The 15,434-nt window shown below is 29.9% G+C and overlaps 1 protein-coding gene across 1 annotated transcript in view; it reads right to left on the minus strand.

Annotated features, from left to right (window-relative positions):
• The window catches only part of zgc:154142 (uncharacterized protein LOC555481 homolog), a 97,592-nt gene that overhangs the window by 58,522 nt on the left and 23,636 nt on the right, over positions 1–15,434 (minus strand). The window contains exon 3 of the mRNA XM_061881058.1: positions 9,591–9,721. Coding sequence (XP_061737042.1) covers positions 9,591–9,721 — 131 coding nt within the window. The remainder of the gene's footprint in view (positions 1–9,590; positions 9,722–15,434) is intronic.

Consider the following 15,434-nt stretch of genomic DNA (forward strand, 5'->3'; position numbering starts at 1 on the left):
AAAATATAAAAAAATGTTTTTTAAATAGAAATAAATTCTAATAATGATTTCAAAGCAAGTTATCCATCAAATTGTGCAATGTAAAATTAGCAATAGATCTTATGGTAAAAATGTGACATTTTCAGCATTTTTCTCTAAAGGCCTACTGAAAGCCACTACTAGCGACCACGCAGTCTGATAGTTTATATATCAATGATGAAATATTAACATTGCAACACATGCCAATACGGCCTTTTTCGTTTACTAAATTGCAATTTTTAATTTCGCGCCGAAGTATCCTGCTGAAACGTCGCGGTATGATGACGTGTGCGCGTGACGTCAAGGATTGTAGAGGACATTTTGTTCCAGCATTGATCCCAGTTATAAGTCTGTTTACATGGCATAATTCCACAGTATTCTGGACATCTGTGTTGCTGAATCTTTTGCAATTTGTTCAATGAATATTGGAGACGTCAAAGAAGAAAGCTGTAGGTGGAAAGCGGTGTATTGCGGCTGCCTTTGGCAACACAAACACAGCCGGTGTTTCAGTGTTTACATTCCCGAAAGATGACGGTGACGCTTTACTATGGAATAGAGATGTCAAGCGAACAGGGTTGGATTGGACCACACACACAAAGTACAGTGTATTATGCAGCGATCATTTCGAAAGATCGTGTTTCGAAGAAGGTCGCTTGCGAAGGGCATGGATGGGCATCGACACCACCCGTCGACTGGTGCTGAAGAAAGGTGTGGGGCCGACCTTCAGGTTGTACAGGTACTGGGTAACACATGATATATTGACAGAGCTGAACCCATTGTTACTATAACAATCTACAAGATTAATATAGGTTGCCTCTCTCTCTTCCCTTTCATCTTTCAGTATTCCTTTTTTTTTTAAATTTCATTTACTTTATTTTTTTGTTATCTTTCTAGCTATCATTATGTAAACGTATTGTTGCATTCGAACAACTGTATTGTTGATAATAGAGGTAAACTATTGGTTTTGTTCATGATCAATACAGCATTTTCTATTGGTATTTGTATTGCTCCAGTTTTAGTGTAAAAATGCTCGTTGTCATTACTATATTATTATTTATTTCGCTAACTGCTTCTTTGCTATCACTTTTACGATCATATTTGTACATATTATGTATGTGCTGGTGTTGTTCTATTGTTGTTATTGTTGTATTTGCTGTTGTTGTTTTTATCTCTCTGTCTAATCCCCCTCTTGTCCCCACAATTTCCCCCTCTGTCTTCCTTTTTTTTTCTCTCTTTCAATCCCCTCCTGCTCCGGCCCGGCTGCACCAAATGATAATATAAATACATTTAATAAAGTCACATTCAAATAAGGCAACAAGAGAAGTATCCTACACTTCTCTTTTGTAAAGTAAATCTGAACAGCCGATATGGGCATCTAACATCAACTATATGATTTGCCTGAGAAGCTGGACAGGACAAAAAAAAAAAAAAAAAAGGTTGTACAGGTACGACCATATAATCTCACTAAAACACTAGTAACACAATAAGCAGATAAGGGATTTTCCAGAATTATCCCAGTAAATTTGTCTAATAACATCTGAATCGCTCCCACTGTATAGTCTTTTTTTTTCTAGTCCTTCACTCTCACTTTCCTCATCCACAAATCTTTTATCCTCGCTCAAATTAATGGGGAAATCGTCGCTTTCTCGGTCCGAATCGCTCCCGCCGTTTATGGCCATGATTGTAAACAATGTTCAGATGTGAGGAGCTCCACAACCCGTGACGTCACGCGCACATCGTCTGCTACTTCCGGTACAGGCAAGGCTTTTTTTTTTTATCAGCGACCAAAAGTTGCCAACATTATCGTCGATGTTCTCTACTAAATCCTTTCAGCAAAAATATGGCAATATCGCCAAATGATCAAGTATGACACATAGAATGGACCTGCTGTCCCCGTTTAAATAAGAACATCTCCTTTCAGTAGGCCTCTAAATGAAAAAACGGTACTTTTGTTTTATTGTAATAAACTGTGGTGCTGTTTTGGCATTCACAGTAATACACCGAAAAATACACAGTTGTTGATTTGCGGTAAAAAAAAAAAAATTAAGAAACACACAAAAAACAACAAAAAACTGGCAGTTCAGGTGCCAAAATTTTACTTTTTTATTTTTATTTTTTTCGAATTTACAGTAAAAAAATAAATGTAAATTTTACAGTAAAATTCTGGCAAGTGAGCTGCCTTTTTTTTTTTTTTTTACAATAAAAACAGCAGTACTGTTTTTCCATATACAGTAATATACACTACATTTTGAGGTGAAATTATTGCCACTTACCATATTTTGTTTACATTTTAGTTTTTAAAAAATATTAATAAAATGCATTAAAAAAAATTGTGTAATAGTATTTACTGTTAAAAGTGGCCCTCTGGGACCAAACGTAGCTGCGATGTGGCCCGTCACTTCTTTTTTATTTGACCCTTGAAAGCCAGGAAATAACATGTATCAATAAAGTACTGTAACTTTTCTTACTAATTGTATTCTTTCTTTCTTTTGGGAGAAAAAAATAATATGGATTCCATGTAATCGCAAATGATGTCAACTTAAATATTGTCTTATTATGCAAAAATATATTATCAAACATTCAAAGTATTTTTAAAATAGAAATAAATACTAATAATAATTATTTCAGAGCAAGTTATCCATCAAATTATGCAATGTAAAAGTAGCAATAGTTTTCATGGGAAAATTGTGAAATTTACTGTTTTTTAAAAGCACTTTTCTCTAAATGAAAAAAACTAAACTTTTTTTAATGTACAGTAGTAATACATCTAAAAATCTACAGTTGTTGATTTGCGGTAAAAAAAAAAAAATTAAAAAAAGGAAGAAAAATTAAATGGCAGCTCAGGTGCCAAATTTTTACTGAAAAAGTTTTTTTTTTTTAATTTCCAGTAACAAAAAGAAATGTACATTTTACAGTAAAATTCTGGCAAGTGAGCTGCCTTTTTTTTGTTTTGTTTTTACTATAAAAACAGCAGTACTGTTTTTCTATTTACTGTAATAAACACTACATTTTGAGGTAGAATTATTCCATCATATCATATTTTTTTTACATTTTAGTTTTTTAAAAATCTACTAGTAAAATGCATACTGTTAGCTATCTTTCTAAATGTATTCTTTTCTTATATTTTGGGAGAAAAAAAATACATTTACTTCATGTAATCGCAAATGATGTTAACTTAAATATTGTCTAATTATGAACAAATATATTATCAAACATTCAAAGTATTTTTCAAATAGTAATAATTGCTAATAATAATAATGATTTCAAAGCAAGTTATCCTTCAAATTATGCAATGTAAAAGTAGCAATAGTTTTCATGGTAAAATTGTGAAATTTACTGTTTTTTAAAAGCATTTTTCTCCAAATGAATTTTTTTTTAACTTTTTATAATTTACAGTAATAAATCTAAAAATCTACAGTTGTTGATTTGCGGTTGAAAAAAAAAAAGAAGAAAAATTAAATGGCAGCTCAGGTGCCAAATTTTTACTGAAAAATAGTTTTTTATTTCCAGTAAAAAATATTAATGTAAATTTTACAGTAAAATTCTGGCAACTGAGCTGCTTTTTTTTTTTTTTTTACTATAAAAACAGCAGTACTTTTTTCCATTTACTGTAATATACACTACATTTTGAGGTAGAATTATTCCAATTTATCATGTTTTTTTACATTTTAATTTAAAAATAAAAATCTACTAGTAAAATGCATACTGTAACCTATCTTACTAAATGTATTCTTTTCTTATATTTTGGGAGAAAAAAATACATGTAGTCCATGTAATCGCAAATGATGTTAACTTAAATATTGTCTAATTATGCAAAAACATATTATACATTCAAACTATGTTTGAATAGAAATAAATACTAATAATAATGATTTCAAAGCAAGTTATCTATCGAATTGTGCAATATAAAAGTAGCAATAGGTATTATGGTAAAATTTACTGTGATTTTTTAAATATTTCTTCTCTAAATGTAAACAAACAGTACTTTTTTTACTGTAATAAACTGTGGTGTCATTTTGTCATTTACAGTAATACATTGAAAAATATACAATTGTTGAATTGCCGTAAAAAAAATAAAAATTTTAATGGCAGCTCAAATGCCTAATTTTTACTGTAAAATTGCAGGTTTTTTTTTTCATTTTCAGTAAAAAAAAATAATGTAAATTTTACAGTAAAATTCTGGCAATTGAGCTGCATTTTTTTTTTTTTTTTACTATAAAACAGCAGTACTGTTTTTCCATTTACTGTGATATACACTACATTTTGAGGTGGAATTATTCCAACTTATCATATTTATTTTACATTTTAGTTTTTTTAAAATCTACTAGTAAAATGCATACTGTAATCTATCTTACTAAATGTATTCTTTCCTTATGTTTCGGGAGAAGAAGAAAAAAAAACATGTATTCCATGTAATCGCAAATTATGTTAACTTAAATGTTGTGTAATTATGCAAACCATATTATTATACATTCAAACTATTTTTGAATAGAAATAAATACTACTAATAATGATTTCAAAGCAAGTTATCCATCAAATTGTGCAATATAAAAGTAGAAATAAATTTCATGGTAAAATTGTGAAATTTACTGTGTCTTTTTACAGCATTTTTCTCTAAATGAAAAAAACTGTACTTTTTTTTACTGTAATAAACTGTGGTGTCATTTTTTTCATTTACAGTAATACATTGAAAAATCTACAGTTGTTGATTTGCGGTAGAAAAAATAAAAATAAAAATAAATAAATGGCAGCTCAGGTGACAAATTTTTACTGAATTTTTTTTTTTTTTTTTACAGTAAAAAAAAAAAATGTAAATTTTACAGTGAAATTTTGACAAGTGAGCTGCCTTTTTTTTTTTAACCATAAAAACAGCAGTACTGTTTTTCCATTTATTGTGATATACACCAAATTTTGAGGTGGAATTATTCCAACTTATATTTTTTTTACATTTTAGTTTTTTAAAAATCTACTAGTAAAATGCATACTTACTAAATGTATTATTTCCTTATGTTTCAGGGGGAAAAAAATACATGTACTCCATGTAATCGCAAATTATGTTAACTTAAATATTGTCTAATTATGCAAAAACATATTATACATTCAAACTATTTTTTAATAAAAATAAATACTAATAATAATGATTTCAAAGCAAGTTATCCATCAAATTGTGCAATGTAAAAGTAGAAATAGATTTCATGGTAAAATTGGGAAATTTACTGTGTTTTTTTACAGCATTTTTCTCTAAATGAAAAAAACTGTACTTTTTTTTTACTGTAATAAACTGTGGTGTCATTTTTTTCATTTACAGTAATACATTGAAAAATCTACAGTTGTTGATTTGCGGTAGAAAAAATAAAAATAAAAATAAATAAATGGCAGCTCAGGTGACAAATTTTTACTGATTTTTTTTTTTTTTTTTCCAGTAAAAAAAAAAAATGTAAATTTTACAGTGAAATTTTGACAAGTGAGCTGCCTTTTTTTTTTAACCATAAAAACAGCAGTACTGTTTTTCCATTTATTGTGATATACACCAAATTTTGAGGTGGAATTATTCCAACTTATATTTTTTTTACATTTTAGTTTTTTAAAAATCTACTAGTAAAATGCATACTTACTAAATGTATTATTTCCTTATGTTTCAGGGGGAAAAAAATACATGTACTCCATGTAATCGCAAATTATGTTAACTTAAATATTGTCTAATTATGCAAAAACATATTATACATTCAAACTATTTTTTAATAAAAATAAATATTAATAATAATGATTTCAAAGCAAGTTATCCATCAAATTGTGCAATATAAAATTAGAAATAGATTTCATGGTAAAATTGGGAAATTTACTGTGTTTTTTTTACAGCATTTTTCTCTAAATGAAAAAAACTGTACTTTTTTTACTGTAATAAACTGTGGTGTCATTTTTTTCATTTACAGTAATACATTGAAAAATCTACAGTTGTTGATTTGCGGTACAAAAAATAAAAATAAAAATAAATAAATGGCAGTTCAGGTGACACATTTTTACAGAATTTTTTAAAATTTTTTATTTCCAGTAAAAAAAAAAAAATGTAAATTTTACAGTAAAATTTTGACAAGTGAGCTGCTTTTTTTTTTTTTTTTTTTAACCATAAAAACAGCAGTACTGTTTTTCCATTTATTGTGATATACACCAAATTTTGAGGTGGAATTATTCCAACTTATATTTTTTTTACATTTTAGTTTTTTAAAAATCTACTAGTAAAATGCATACTTACTAAATGTATTATTTCCTTATGTTTCAGGAGAAAAAAAATGCATGTACTCCATGTAATCGCAAATTATGTTAACTTAAATATTGTCTAATTATGCAAAAACATATTATACATTCAAACTATTTTTTAATAGAAATACATACTAATAATAATGATTTCAAAGCAAGTTATCCATCAAATTGTGCAATATTAAAGTAGAAATAGATTTCATGGTAAAATGTACTGTGATTTTTACAAAACTTTTCTCTAAATGTAAACAAACAGTGTTTTTTTTTTACTGTAATAAACTGTGGTGTAATTTTTTCATTTACAGTAATACATCAAAAAATATACAATTGTTGATTTGCTGTAGAAAAAAAATATATAAATAAATGGCAGCTCAGGTGCCAAATTTTTACTGATTTTTTAATTTTTTTTATTTCCAGTAAAAAAAATTATTGTGAATTTTACAGTAAAATTTGGGCAAATGAGCTGCTTTTTTTTGTTTTGTTTTTTTTTACCATAAAAACAGCAGTACTGTTTTTTTCATTTACTGTAATATACACTACATTTTGAGGTGAAATGATTCCAACTTATCATATTTGTTTTAGTAAAATGCATACTGTAACCTATCTCACTAAATGTATTCTTTCCTTATATTTTGGGAGAAAAAAATACATGTACTCCATGTAATCGCAAATTATGTTAACTTAAATATTCTCTAATTATGCAAAAACATTATATATTCAAACTATTAAAAAAAAAAAAATAAATACTAATAATAATGATTTCAAAGCAAGTTATCCATCAAATTGTGCAATATAAAAGTAGAAATAGATTTCATGGTAAAATTGTGAAATTAACTGTGTTTTTTTTTTTTACAGCATTTTTCTCTAAATGAAAAAAAAACTGTACTTTTTTAACTGTAATAAACTGTGGTGTCATTTTGTCATTTACAGTAATACATCGAAAAATATGATTTGCAGTAAAAAAAAAAAATCAAATATTTTTTTTAATGGCAGCTCAGGTACCAAATTTTTACAGAAATTTTTTATTTTTTTTATTTCCAGTAAAAAAAAAAATGTACATTTTACAGTAAAATTTTGACAAGTGAGCTGCCTTTTTTTTTTAACCATAAAACAGCAGTACTGTTTTTCCATTTATTGTGATATACACCAAATTTTGAGGTGGAATTATTCCAACTTATATTTTTTTTACATTTTAGTTTTTTAAAAATCTACTAGTAAAATGCATATTTACTAAATGTATTATTTCCTTATGTTTCAGGGGGAAAAAAAATACATGTACTCCATGTAATCGCAAATTATGTTAACTTAAATATTCTCTAATTATGCAAAAACATATTATATATTCAAACTATTTTTTAATAAAAAATAAATACTAATAATAATGATTTCAAAGCAAGTTATCCATCAAATTGTGCAATATAAAAGTAGAAATAGATTTCATGGTAAAATTGTGAAATTAACTGTGTTTTTTTTTTTACAGAATTTTTCTCTAAATGAAAAAAAAACTGTACTTTTTTAACTGTAATAAACTGTGGTGTCATTTTGTCATTTACAGTAATACATCGAAAAATATGATTTGCAGTAAAAAAAAAAAAATCAAATATTTTTTTTAATGGCAGCTCAGGTACCAAATTTTTACTGAAATTTTTTATTTTTTTTATTTCCAGTAAAAAAAAAAAATGTACATTTTACAGTAAAATTTTGACAAGTGAGCTGCCTTTTTTTTTTAACCATAAAACAGCAGTACTGTTTTTCCATTTATTGTGATATACACCAAATTTTGAGGTGGAATTATTCCAACTTATATTTTTTTTACATTTTAGTTTTTTAAAAATCTACTAGTAAAATGCATATTTACTAAATGTATTATTTCCTTATGTTTCAGGGGGAAAAAAATACATGTACTCCATGTAATTGCAAATTATGTTAACTTAAATATTGTCTAATTATGCAAAAACATATTATACATTCAAACTATGTTTGAATAGAAATAAATACTAATAATAATGATTTCAAAGCAAGTTATCCATCAAATTGTGCAATATAAAAGTAGAAATAGATTTCATGGTAAAATTGTGAAATTTACTGGGTTTTTTTTACAGCATTTTTCTCTAAATGAAAAAAAACTGTACTTTTTTAACCGTAATAAACTGTGGTGTCATTTTGTCATTTACAGTAATACATCGAAAAATATACAGTTGGTGATTTGCAGTAAAAAAAAAATCTAATATTTTTTTTAATGGCAGCTCAGGTACCAAATTTTTACTGTAAAATTGCAGTTTTTATAAAAAATAAATGTAAATTTTATGTAAACTTCTGGCAAGTGAGCTGCCTTTTTTTTTTTTTTACAATAAAAACAGCAGAACTGTTTTTCCATTTATTGTGATATACACCAAATTTTGAGGTTGAATTATTCCAACTGATTATATTTTTTTTACATTTTAGTTTTGCCAGGCTTGCCTCTGACAGTTTGACTATGTTTTAGTTTTTTCCTCTGCATTTGTCTTTATTTCCTCTGTGTGTGTGTGTGTAGTGTTTCCTGTCAGTGCTCTTATTTTGTTGGTTTCCTGTCTTTCTCCCTGAGTGCTGTGTTCCCCCTCAGCTAAGGCTGATTTGCACCTGGCCACACCTGGTGTCAATCAGCCCACTCCTATCTAGACCTGTCTTCCCATCCGGTCACTGCTGGATTATTGTCGTTGCTACGTGTCGTGGATTGTCGATGTCACTTCTTGTCGTATCTTTGCAGCGTAGCGGTAAGCTATATTTCGTTAGCTGTCAGTAGCTTACTGGCTTTTGTTCCCTGCTTCCAGTTTGGTTTGTTCTTTGCCCAGTTTGTTATCCGCCCACGTGCGCGCTTTTTGTTTGTACCCTTTGTTTGGTTTTGTTTTAGTATTTTATATTAAACTTTCCTATCCAATGCCTGCCTCCATCGCTGCATCTTGGGGTCCGTCAACAACAAACTGTGACAGAAAAATCCAGCAGTGACTGGATGGGAAAAGAAGTCTAAATAGGAGCGAGCTGATTGACACCAGGTGTGGTCGGTGCCAGTCAGCCACAGCTGAGGGGGAACACAGCACTCAGGGAGAAAGAAAATAAGAGTGTTGACAGAGGAAACAAAGACAAATGCAGAGGAACAAACTAAAACATAGTCAAACTGTCAGAGGCAAGCCTGACAAGTTTTTAACTTAACGTTAACTTTAGAAAAAAAATAATAAAACATGAAACGGTAACTCGGGTTCCCAAATGTTATTGTGAATACGTTATATTCCACCGTTGTACAGTATGGGTGTTTTACAATAGTGGCATCTGGTTACCTTATCCGGGTCAACGGTGATGTGCCAGGTGCAGCTCCTCCCGTTGTCATAGCTACTGGGGTAGTGGATGCTGGTGAAGGTGCCCGACTCTGCGGTGAGCTCCCGGGGTCCACCGCATCCTGAGTCCGGCCCTGGCGAGAGGTGTGGAACAGGGATGACAGATTTGCTGACCATCAGGAGCATATTTGTTTTTACTTTTTCATTTTTTAGAAAGTTGCTATTTTTGTGACTCAACCAGCTCGTACTCCTCCTGCAAGAAAGAAATATAAAGTGCACCCCGAAATGATTCACTTTTTCCACATTTTGTTAGGAAGTGAAGTGAAGTATATTTATATAGCGCTTTTCTCCAGTGACTCAAATTCTAAGTTCCATTTAAAGCAGTGTGGGTGGCACTGGGAGCAGGTGGGTAAAGTGTCTTGCCCAAGGACACAACGGCAGTGACTAGGATGGCGGAAGCGGGGATCGAACCGGGAACCCTCAGGTTGCTAGCACGGCCACTCTAACCACCGAGCTATGCCGCCCCAAAGTTATCTCACAGCCTTATACAAAAAAATTCGAATAACTTAAGTTTTATCCTCAAAATTCTACACACAATACCCCATATACTTTCCAACGTTGTTCCAATTTGTTCGTTATATCAGATGGAATTTTTACCCGTAAGAACGTCAAAGTGGTCAATCAAAAATTCCCTCTGATGTACTCAAAAATATTGTCCAACTATAAGAAAATTAGAAAATAATATGAATAAGAAGACATAATAAACCTTTTTGACCAGCAATACCTCACAATGATGGGAAAGTTATTGTTTTCATGTTAAAAAAAAAAAAGTATGTACCTTTCAGCATTAATGGTGCCTTCACAGATGTGTAAGTTACCCATGCCTTGGGCACTAATACACCCCCATACCATCACACATGCTGGCTTTTCAACTTTGTGCCTATAACAATCCGGATGGTTATTTTCCTCTTTGGTCCAGAGGACACAGCGTCCACAGTTTCCAAAAACAATTTGAAATGTGGACTCGTCAGCCTGCAGAACACTTTTCCACTTTGCATCAGTCCATCTTAGATGATCTCGGGCACAGCGGAGCCGGTGGGATTTCTGGGTGTTGTTGATAAATGGCTTTGGCTTTGCATAGTAGAGTTTTAACTTGCACTTACAGATATAGCGACAACTGTTGCTATTGACAGTGGTTTTCTGAAGTGCTCCTGAGCCCATGTGGTGATACCTTTTACACACTGATGTCGCTTTTTGAAGCAGTACCGCCTGAGGGATCGAAGTTGCGTAATATCATCGCTTACGTGCAGTGATTTCTCCAGATTCTAGGGTTAGGGTTGGATGGTAAAATCCCTAAAATCCTGCAATAACTGGTTGAGAAATGTGGTTCTTAAACTGTTGGACAATTTGCTCGCGCATTTGTTGACAAAGTGGTGACACCGGCCTTATCTTTGTTTGTAAAAGACTGCGCATTTTTTGGGAAGCTGTTTTTATTCCCAATCATGGCACCCACCTGTTCCCAATTAGCCTGCACACCTGTGGGATGTTCCAGATAAGTGTTTGATGAGCATTCCTCAACTTTCTCAGTCTTTTTTGCCACTTGTGCCAGCTTTTTGAAACATTTTGTCCTTAAATAGTTGTCCAACTTTTGTTTCGGAAAGGAAAATAGAAAAAAAATGGCCCATCATTTTTTTTTTTGGGATTTGCATTTAAGAATTGGAAAACAAAAATGATTGGAAGGTTTGAGGACTTAAACTGCTTCCGGTTCAATTTGTCATCACACAGATAAACACACATTTTTGCATCTTGGATGAACATATATTTCTGTGTTAAGCTGGAAAACTTAAAATCCATGATGAGATAGGCTCCAGCAACCGCCCGCGACTCCAAAAGGGACACGCGGTAGAAAATGGATGGATAGAAAACAACAGAAAATCAAGTTTATGGCAATATTTTAATTAAAATCCACCCTTTTTTGTTTTTTAAAAAAAAATTGCCATATAATAAAAAAAATCAAAAACGGCCCAAATTTTATTTTTTGATTTGCATTTCAGAATTGGAAATAGAATGAACGGAAGGTACACGGACCTTTTTCCTTTTAGGGATTTAATTTTTCGAGATAAATACAAAAATACAATAAATGTTTATCCAAAATGCAAAAATGCCTGGTTATATGTGTGATGACAAATTGAACCGGAAGCAGTATTTTAGCTTTTCCTTGGTGTTTAGCATGTTTTTAGCATAATGCTAACATCTTTGGTCCGTGTACCTTCCGTTCATTCTATTTGATTCTTAAATGAAATTTAAAAAACTAAATTAGGGCCGTTATTTCATTTTTGTTATATATGGCAGATTTTAAGACAAACAAAAACAGTGTTGATTTTCATTAAAATATTGCCCAAAAAATCGTATTTTGTGGTGTTTTCCTTTTAGGGATTTTAATTTTTACATATAAATACAAAAATATAATAAATGTTCATCCAAAATGCAAAAATGTGTGTTTATCTGTGCGATGACTAATTGAACCGGAAGCAGTATTTTAGCTTTTCCTTAGCGTTTAGCATGTTTTTAGCATAATGCTAACATCTTTGGTCCGTGTACCTTCTGTTCATTCTATTTGATTCTTAAATGAAAATCAAAAAACTAAATTAGGGAAGTTATTAGATTTTTGTTATATATGGCAGATTTTAAAACAAACAAAAAGAGGGTTGATTTTCATTAAAATATTGCCCAAAAAATCGTATTTTGTGCTGTTTTCCTTTTAGGTATTTTGATTTTTCCATATAAATACAAAAATATAATAAATGTTCATCCAAAATGAAAAAATGTGTGTTTATCTGTGTGATGACAAATTGAACCGGAAGCAGTATTTTAGCTTTTCCTTGGTGTTTAGCATGTTTTTAGCATAATGCTAACATCTTTGGTCCGTGTACCTTCCGTTCATTCTATTTGATTCTTAAATGAAATTTAAAAAACTAAATTAGGGCCGTTATTTCATTTTTGTTATATATGGCAGATTTTAAGACAAACAAAAACAGGGTTGATTTTCATTAAAATATTGCCCAAAAAATCGTATTTTGTGCTGTTTTCCTTTTAGGTATTTTGATTTTTACATATAAATACAAAAATATAATAAATGTTCATCCAAAATGCAAAAATGTGTGTTTATCTGTGCGATGACTAATTGAACCGGAAGCAGTATTTTAGCTTTTCCTTAGCGTTTAGCATGTTTTTAGCATAATGCTAACATCTTTGGTCCGTGTACCTTCCGTTCATTCTATTTGATTCTTAAATGAAAATCAAAAAACTAAATTAGGGAAGTTATTAGATTTTTGTTATATATGGCAGATTTTAAGACAAACAAAAACAGGGTTAATTTTCATTAAAATATTGCCCAAAAAAATCGTATTTTGTACTGTTTTCCTTTTAGGGATTTTAATTTTTACATATAAATACAAAAATGTAATAAATGTTCATCCAAAATGCAAAAATGTGTGTTTATCTGTGTGATAACAAATTGAACCGGAAGCAGTATTTTAGCTTTTCCTTAGCGTTTAGCATGTTTTTAGCACAATGCTAACATCTTTGCTCCGTGTACCTTCCGTTCATTCTATTTGATTCTTAAATGAAAATCAAAAAACTAAATTAGGGAAGTTATTAGATTTTTGTTATATATGGCAGATTTTAAGACAAACAAAAACAGTGTTGATTTTCATTAAAATATTGCCGAAAATATCGTATTTTGTGCTGTTTTCCTTTTAGGGATTTTAATTTTTACATATAAATACAAAAATATAATAAATGTTCATCCAAAATGAAAAAATGTGTGTTTATCTGTGTGATGACAAATTGAACCGGAAGCAGTATTTGAGCTTTTCCTTAGTGTTTAGCATGTTTTTAGCATAATGCTAACATCTTTGGTCCGTGTACCTTCCGTTCATTCTATTTGATTCTTAAATGAAAATCAAAAAACTAAATTAGGGAAGTTATTAGATTTTTGTTATATATGGCAGATTTTAAAACAAACAAAAACAGGGTTGATTTTCATTAAAATATTGCCCCAAAAATCGTATTTTGTGCTGTTTTCCTTTTAGGTATTTTGATTTTTTCCATATAAATACAAAAAAATAATAAATGTTCATCCAAAATGCAAAAATATGTGTTTATCTGTGTGATGACAAATTGAACCGGAAGCAGTATTTTAGCTTTTCCTTAGTATTTAGCATAATGCTAACATCTTTGGTCCGTGTACCTTCCGTTCATTCTATTTGATTCTTAAATGAAAATCAAAAAACAAAATTAGGGAAGTTATTAGATTTTTGTTATATATGTCAGATTTTAAGACAAACAAAAACAGTGTTGATTTTTATGAAAATATTGCCCAAAAAATCGTATTTTGTGCTGTTTTCCTTTTAGGGATTTTAATATTTACATATAAATACAAAAATATAATAAATGTTCATCCAAAATGCAAAAATGTGTGTTTATCTGTGTGATGACAAATTGAACCGGAAGCAGTATTTTAGCTTTTCCTTAGCGTTTAGCATGTTTTTAGCATAATGCTAACATCTTAGGTCCGTGTACCTTCCGTTCATTCTATCTGATTCTTAAATGAAAATCAAAAAACAAAATTAGGGAAGTTATTAGATTTTTGTTATATATGGCAGATTTTAAAACAAACAAAAACAGGGTTGATTTTCATTAAAATATTGCCCAAAAAAATCGTATTTTGTGCTGTTTTCCTTTTAGGGATTTTAATTATTACATATAAATACAAAAATATAATAACTGTTCATCCAAAATGCAAAAATGTGTGTTTATCTCTGTGATGACAAATTGAACCGGAAGCAGTATTTTAGCTTTTCCTTAGCGTGTAGCATGTTTTTAGCATAATGCTAACATCTTAGGTCCGTGTACCTTCCGTTCATTCTATCTGATTCTTAAATGAAAATCAAAAAACAAAATTAGGGAAGTTATTCGATTTTTGTTATATATGGCAGATTTTAAAACAAACAAAAACAGGGTTGATTTTCATTAAAATATTGCCCAAAAAATCGTATTTTGTGCTGTTTTCCTTTTAGGGATTTTAATTATTACATATAAATACAAAAATATAATAACTGTTCATCCAAAATGCAAAAATATGTGTTTTTCTGTGTGCTGACAAATTGAACCGGAAGCAGTATTTTAGCTTTTCCTTAGCGTTTAGCATGTTTTTAGCATAATGCTAACATCTTAGGTCCGTGTACCTTCCATTCATTCTATCTGATTCTTAAATGAAAATCAAAAAACAAAATTAGGGAAGTTATTAGATTTGTGTTATATATGGCAGATTTTAAAACAAACAAAAACAGGGTTGATTTTCATTAAAATATCGGCCCAAAAAAATTGTATTTTGTGCTGTTTTCCTTTTGGGTATTTAGATTTTTTCCATATAAATACAAAAACATAATAAATGTTCATCCAAAATGAAAAAATGTGTGTTTATCTGTGTGATGACAAATTGAACCGGAAGCAGTATTTTAGCTTTTCCTTAGCGTTTAGCATGTTTTTAGCATAATGCTAACATCTTAGGTCCGTGTACCTTCCGTTCATTCTATCTGATTCTTAAATGAAAATCAAAAAATAAAATTAGGGAAGTTATTAGATTTTTGTTATATATGGCAGATTTTAAAACAAAAAAAACAGGGTTGATTTTCATTAAAATATTGCCAAAAAAAAAAACGTATTTTGTGCTGTTTTCCTTTTAGGTATTTTGATTTTTTCCATGTAAATACAAAAACATAATAAATGTTCATCCAAAATGCAAAAATATGTGTTTATCTGTGTGATGACAAATTGAACCGG

The sequence above is a fragment of the Nerophis ophidion genome, linkage group LG20, assembly GCF_033978795.1.
Source record: "Nerophis ophidion isolate RoL-2023_Sa linkage group LG20, RoL_Noph_v1.0, whole genome shotgun sequence".
NCBI lineage: Eukaryota > Metazoa > Chordata > Actinopteri > Syngnathiformes > Syngnathidae > Nerophis > Nerophis ophidion.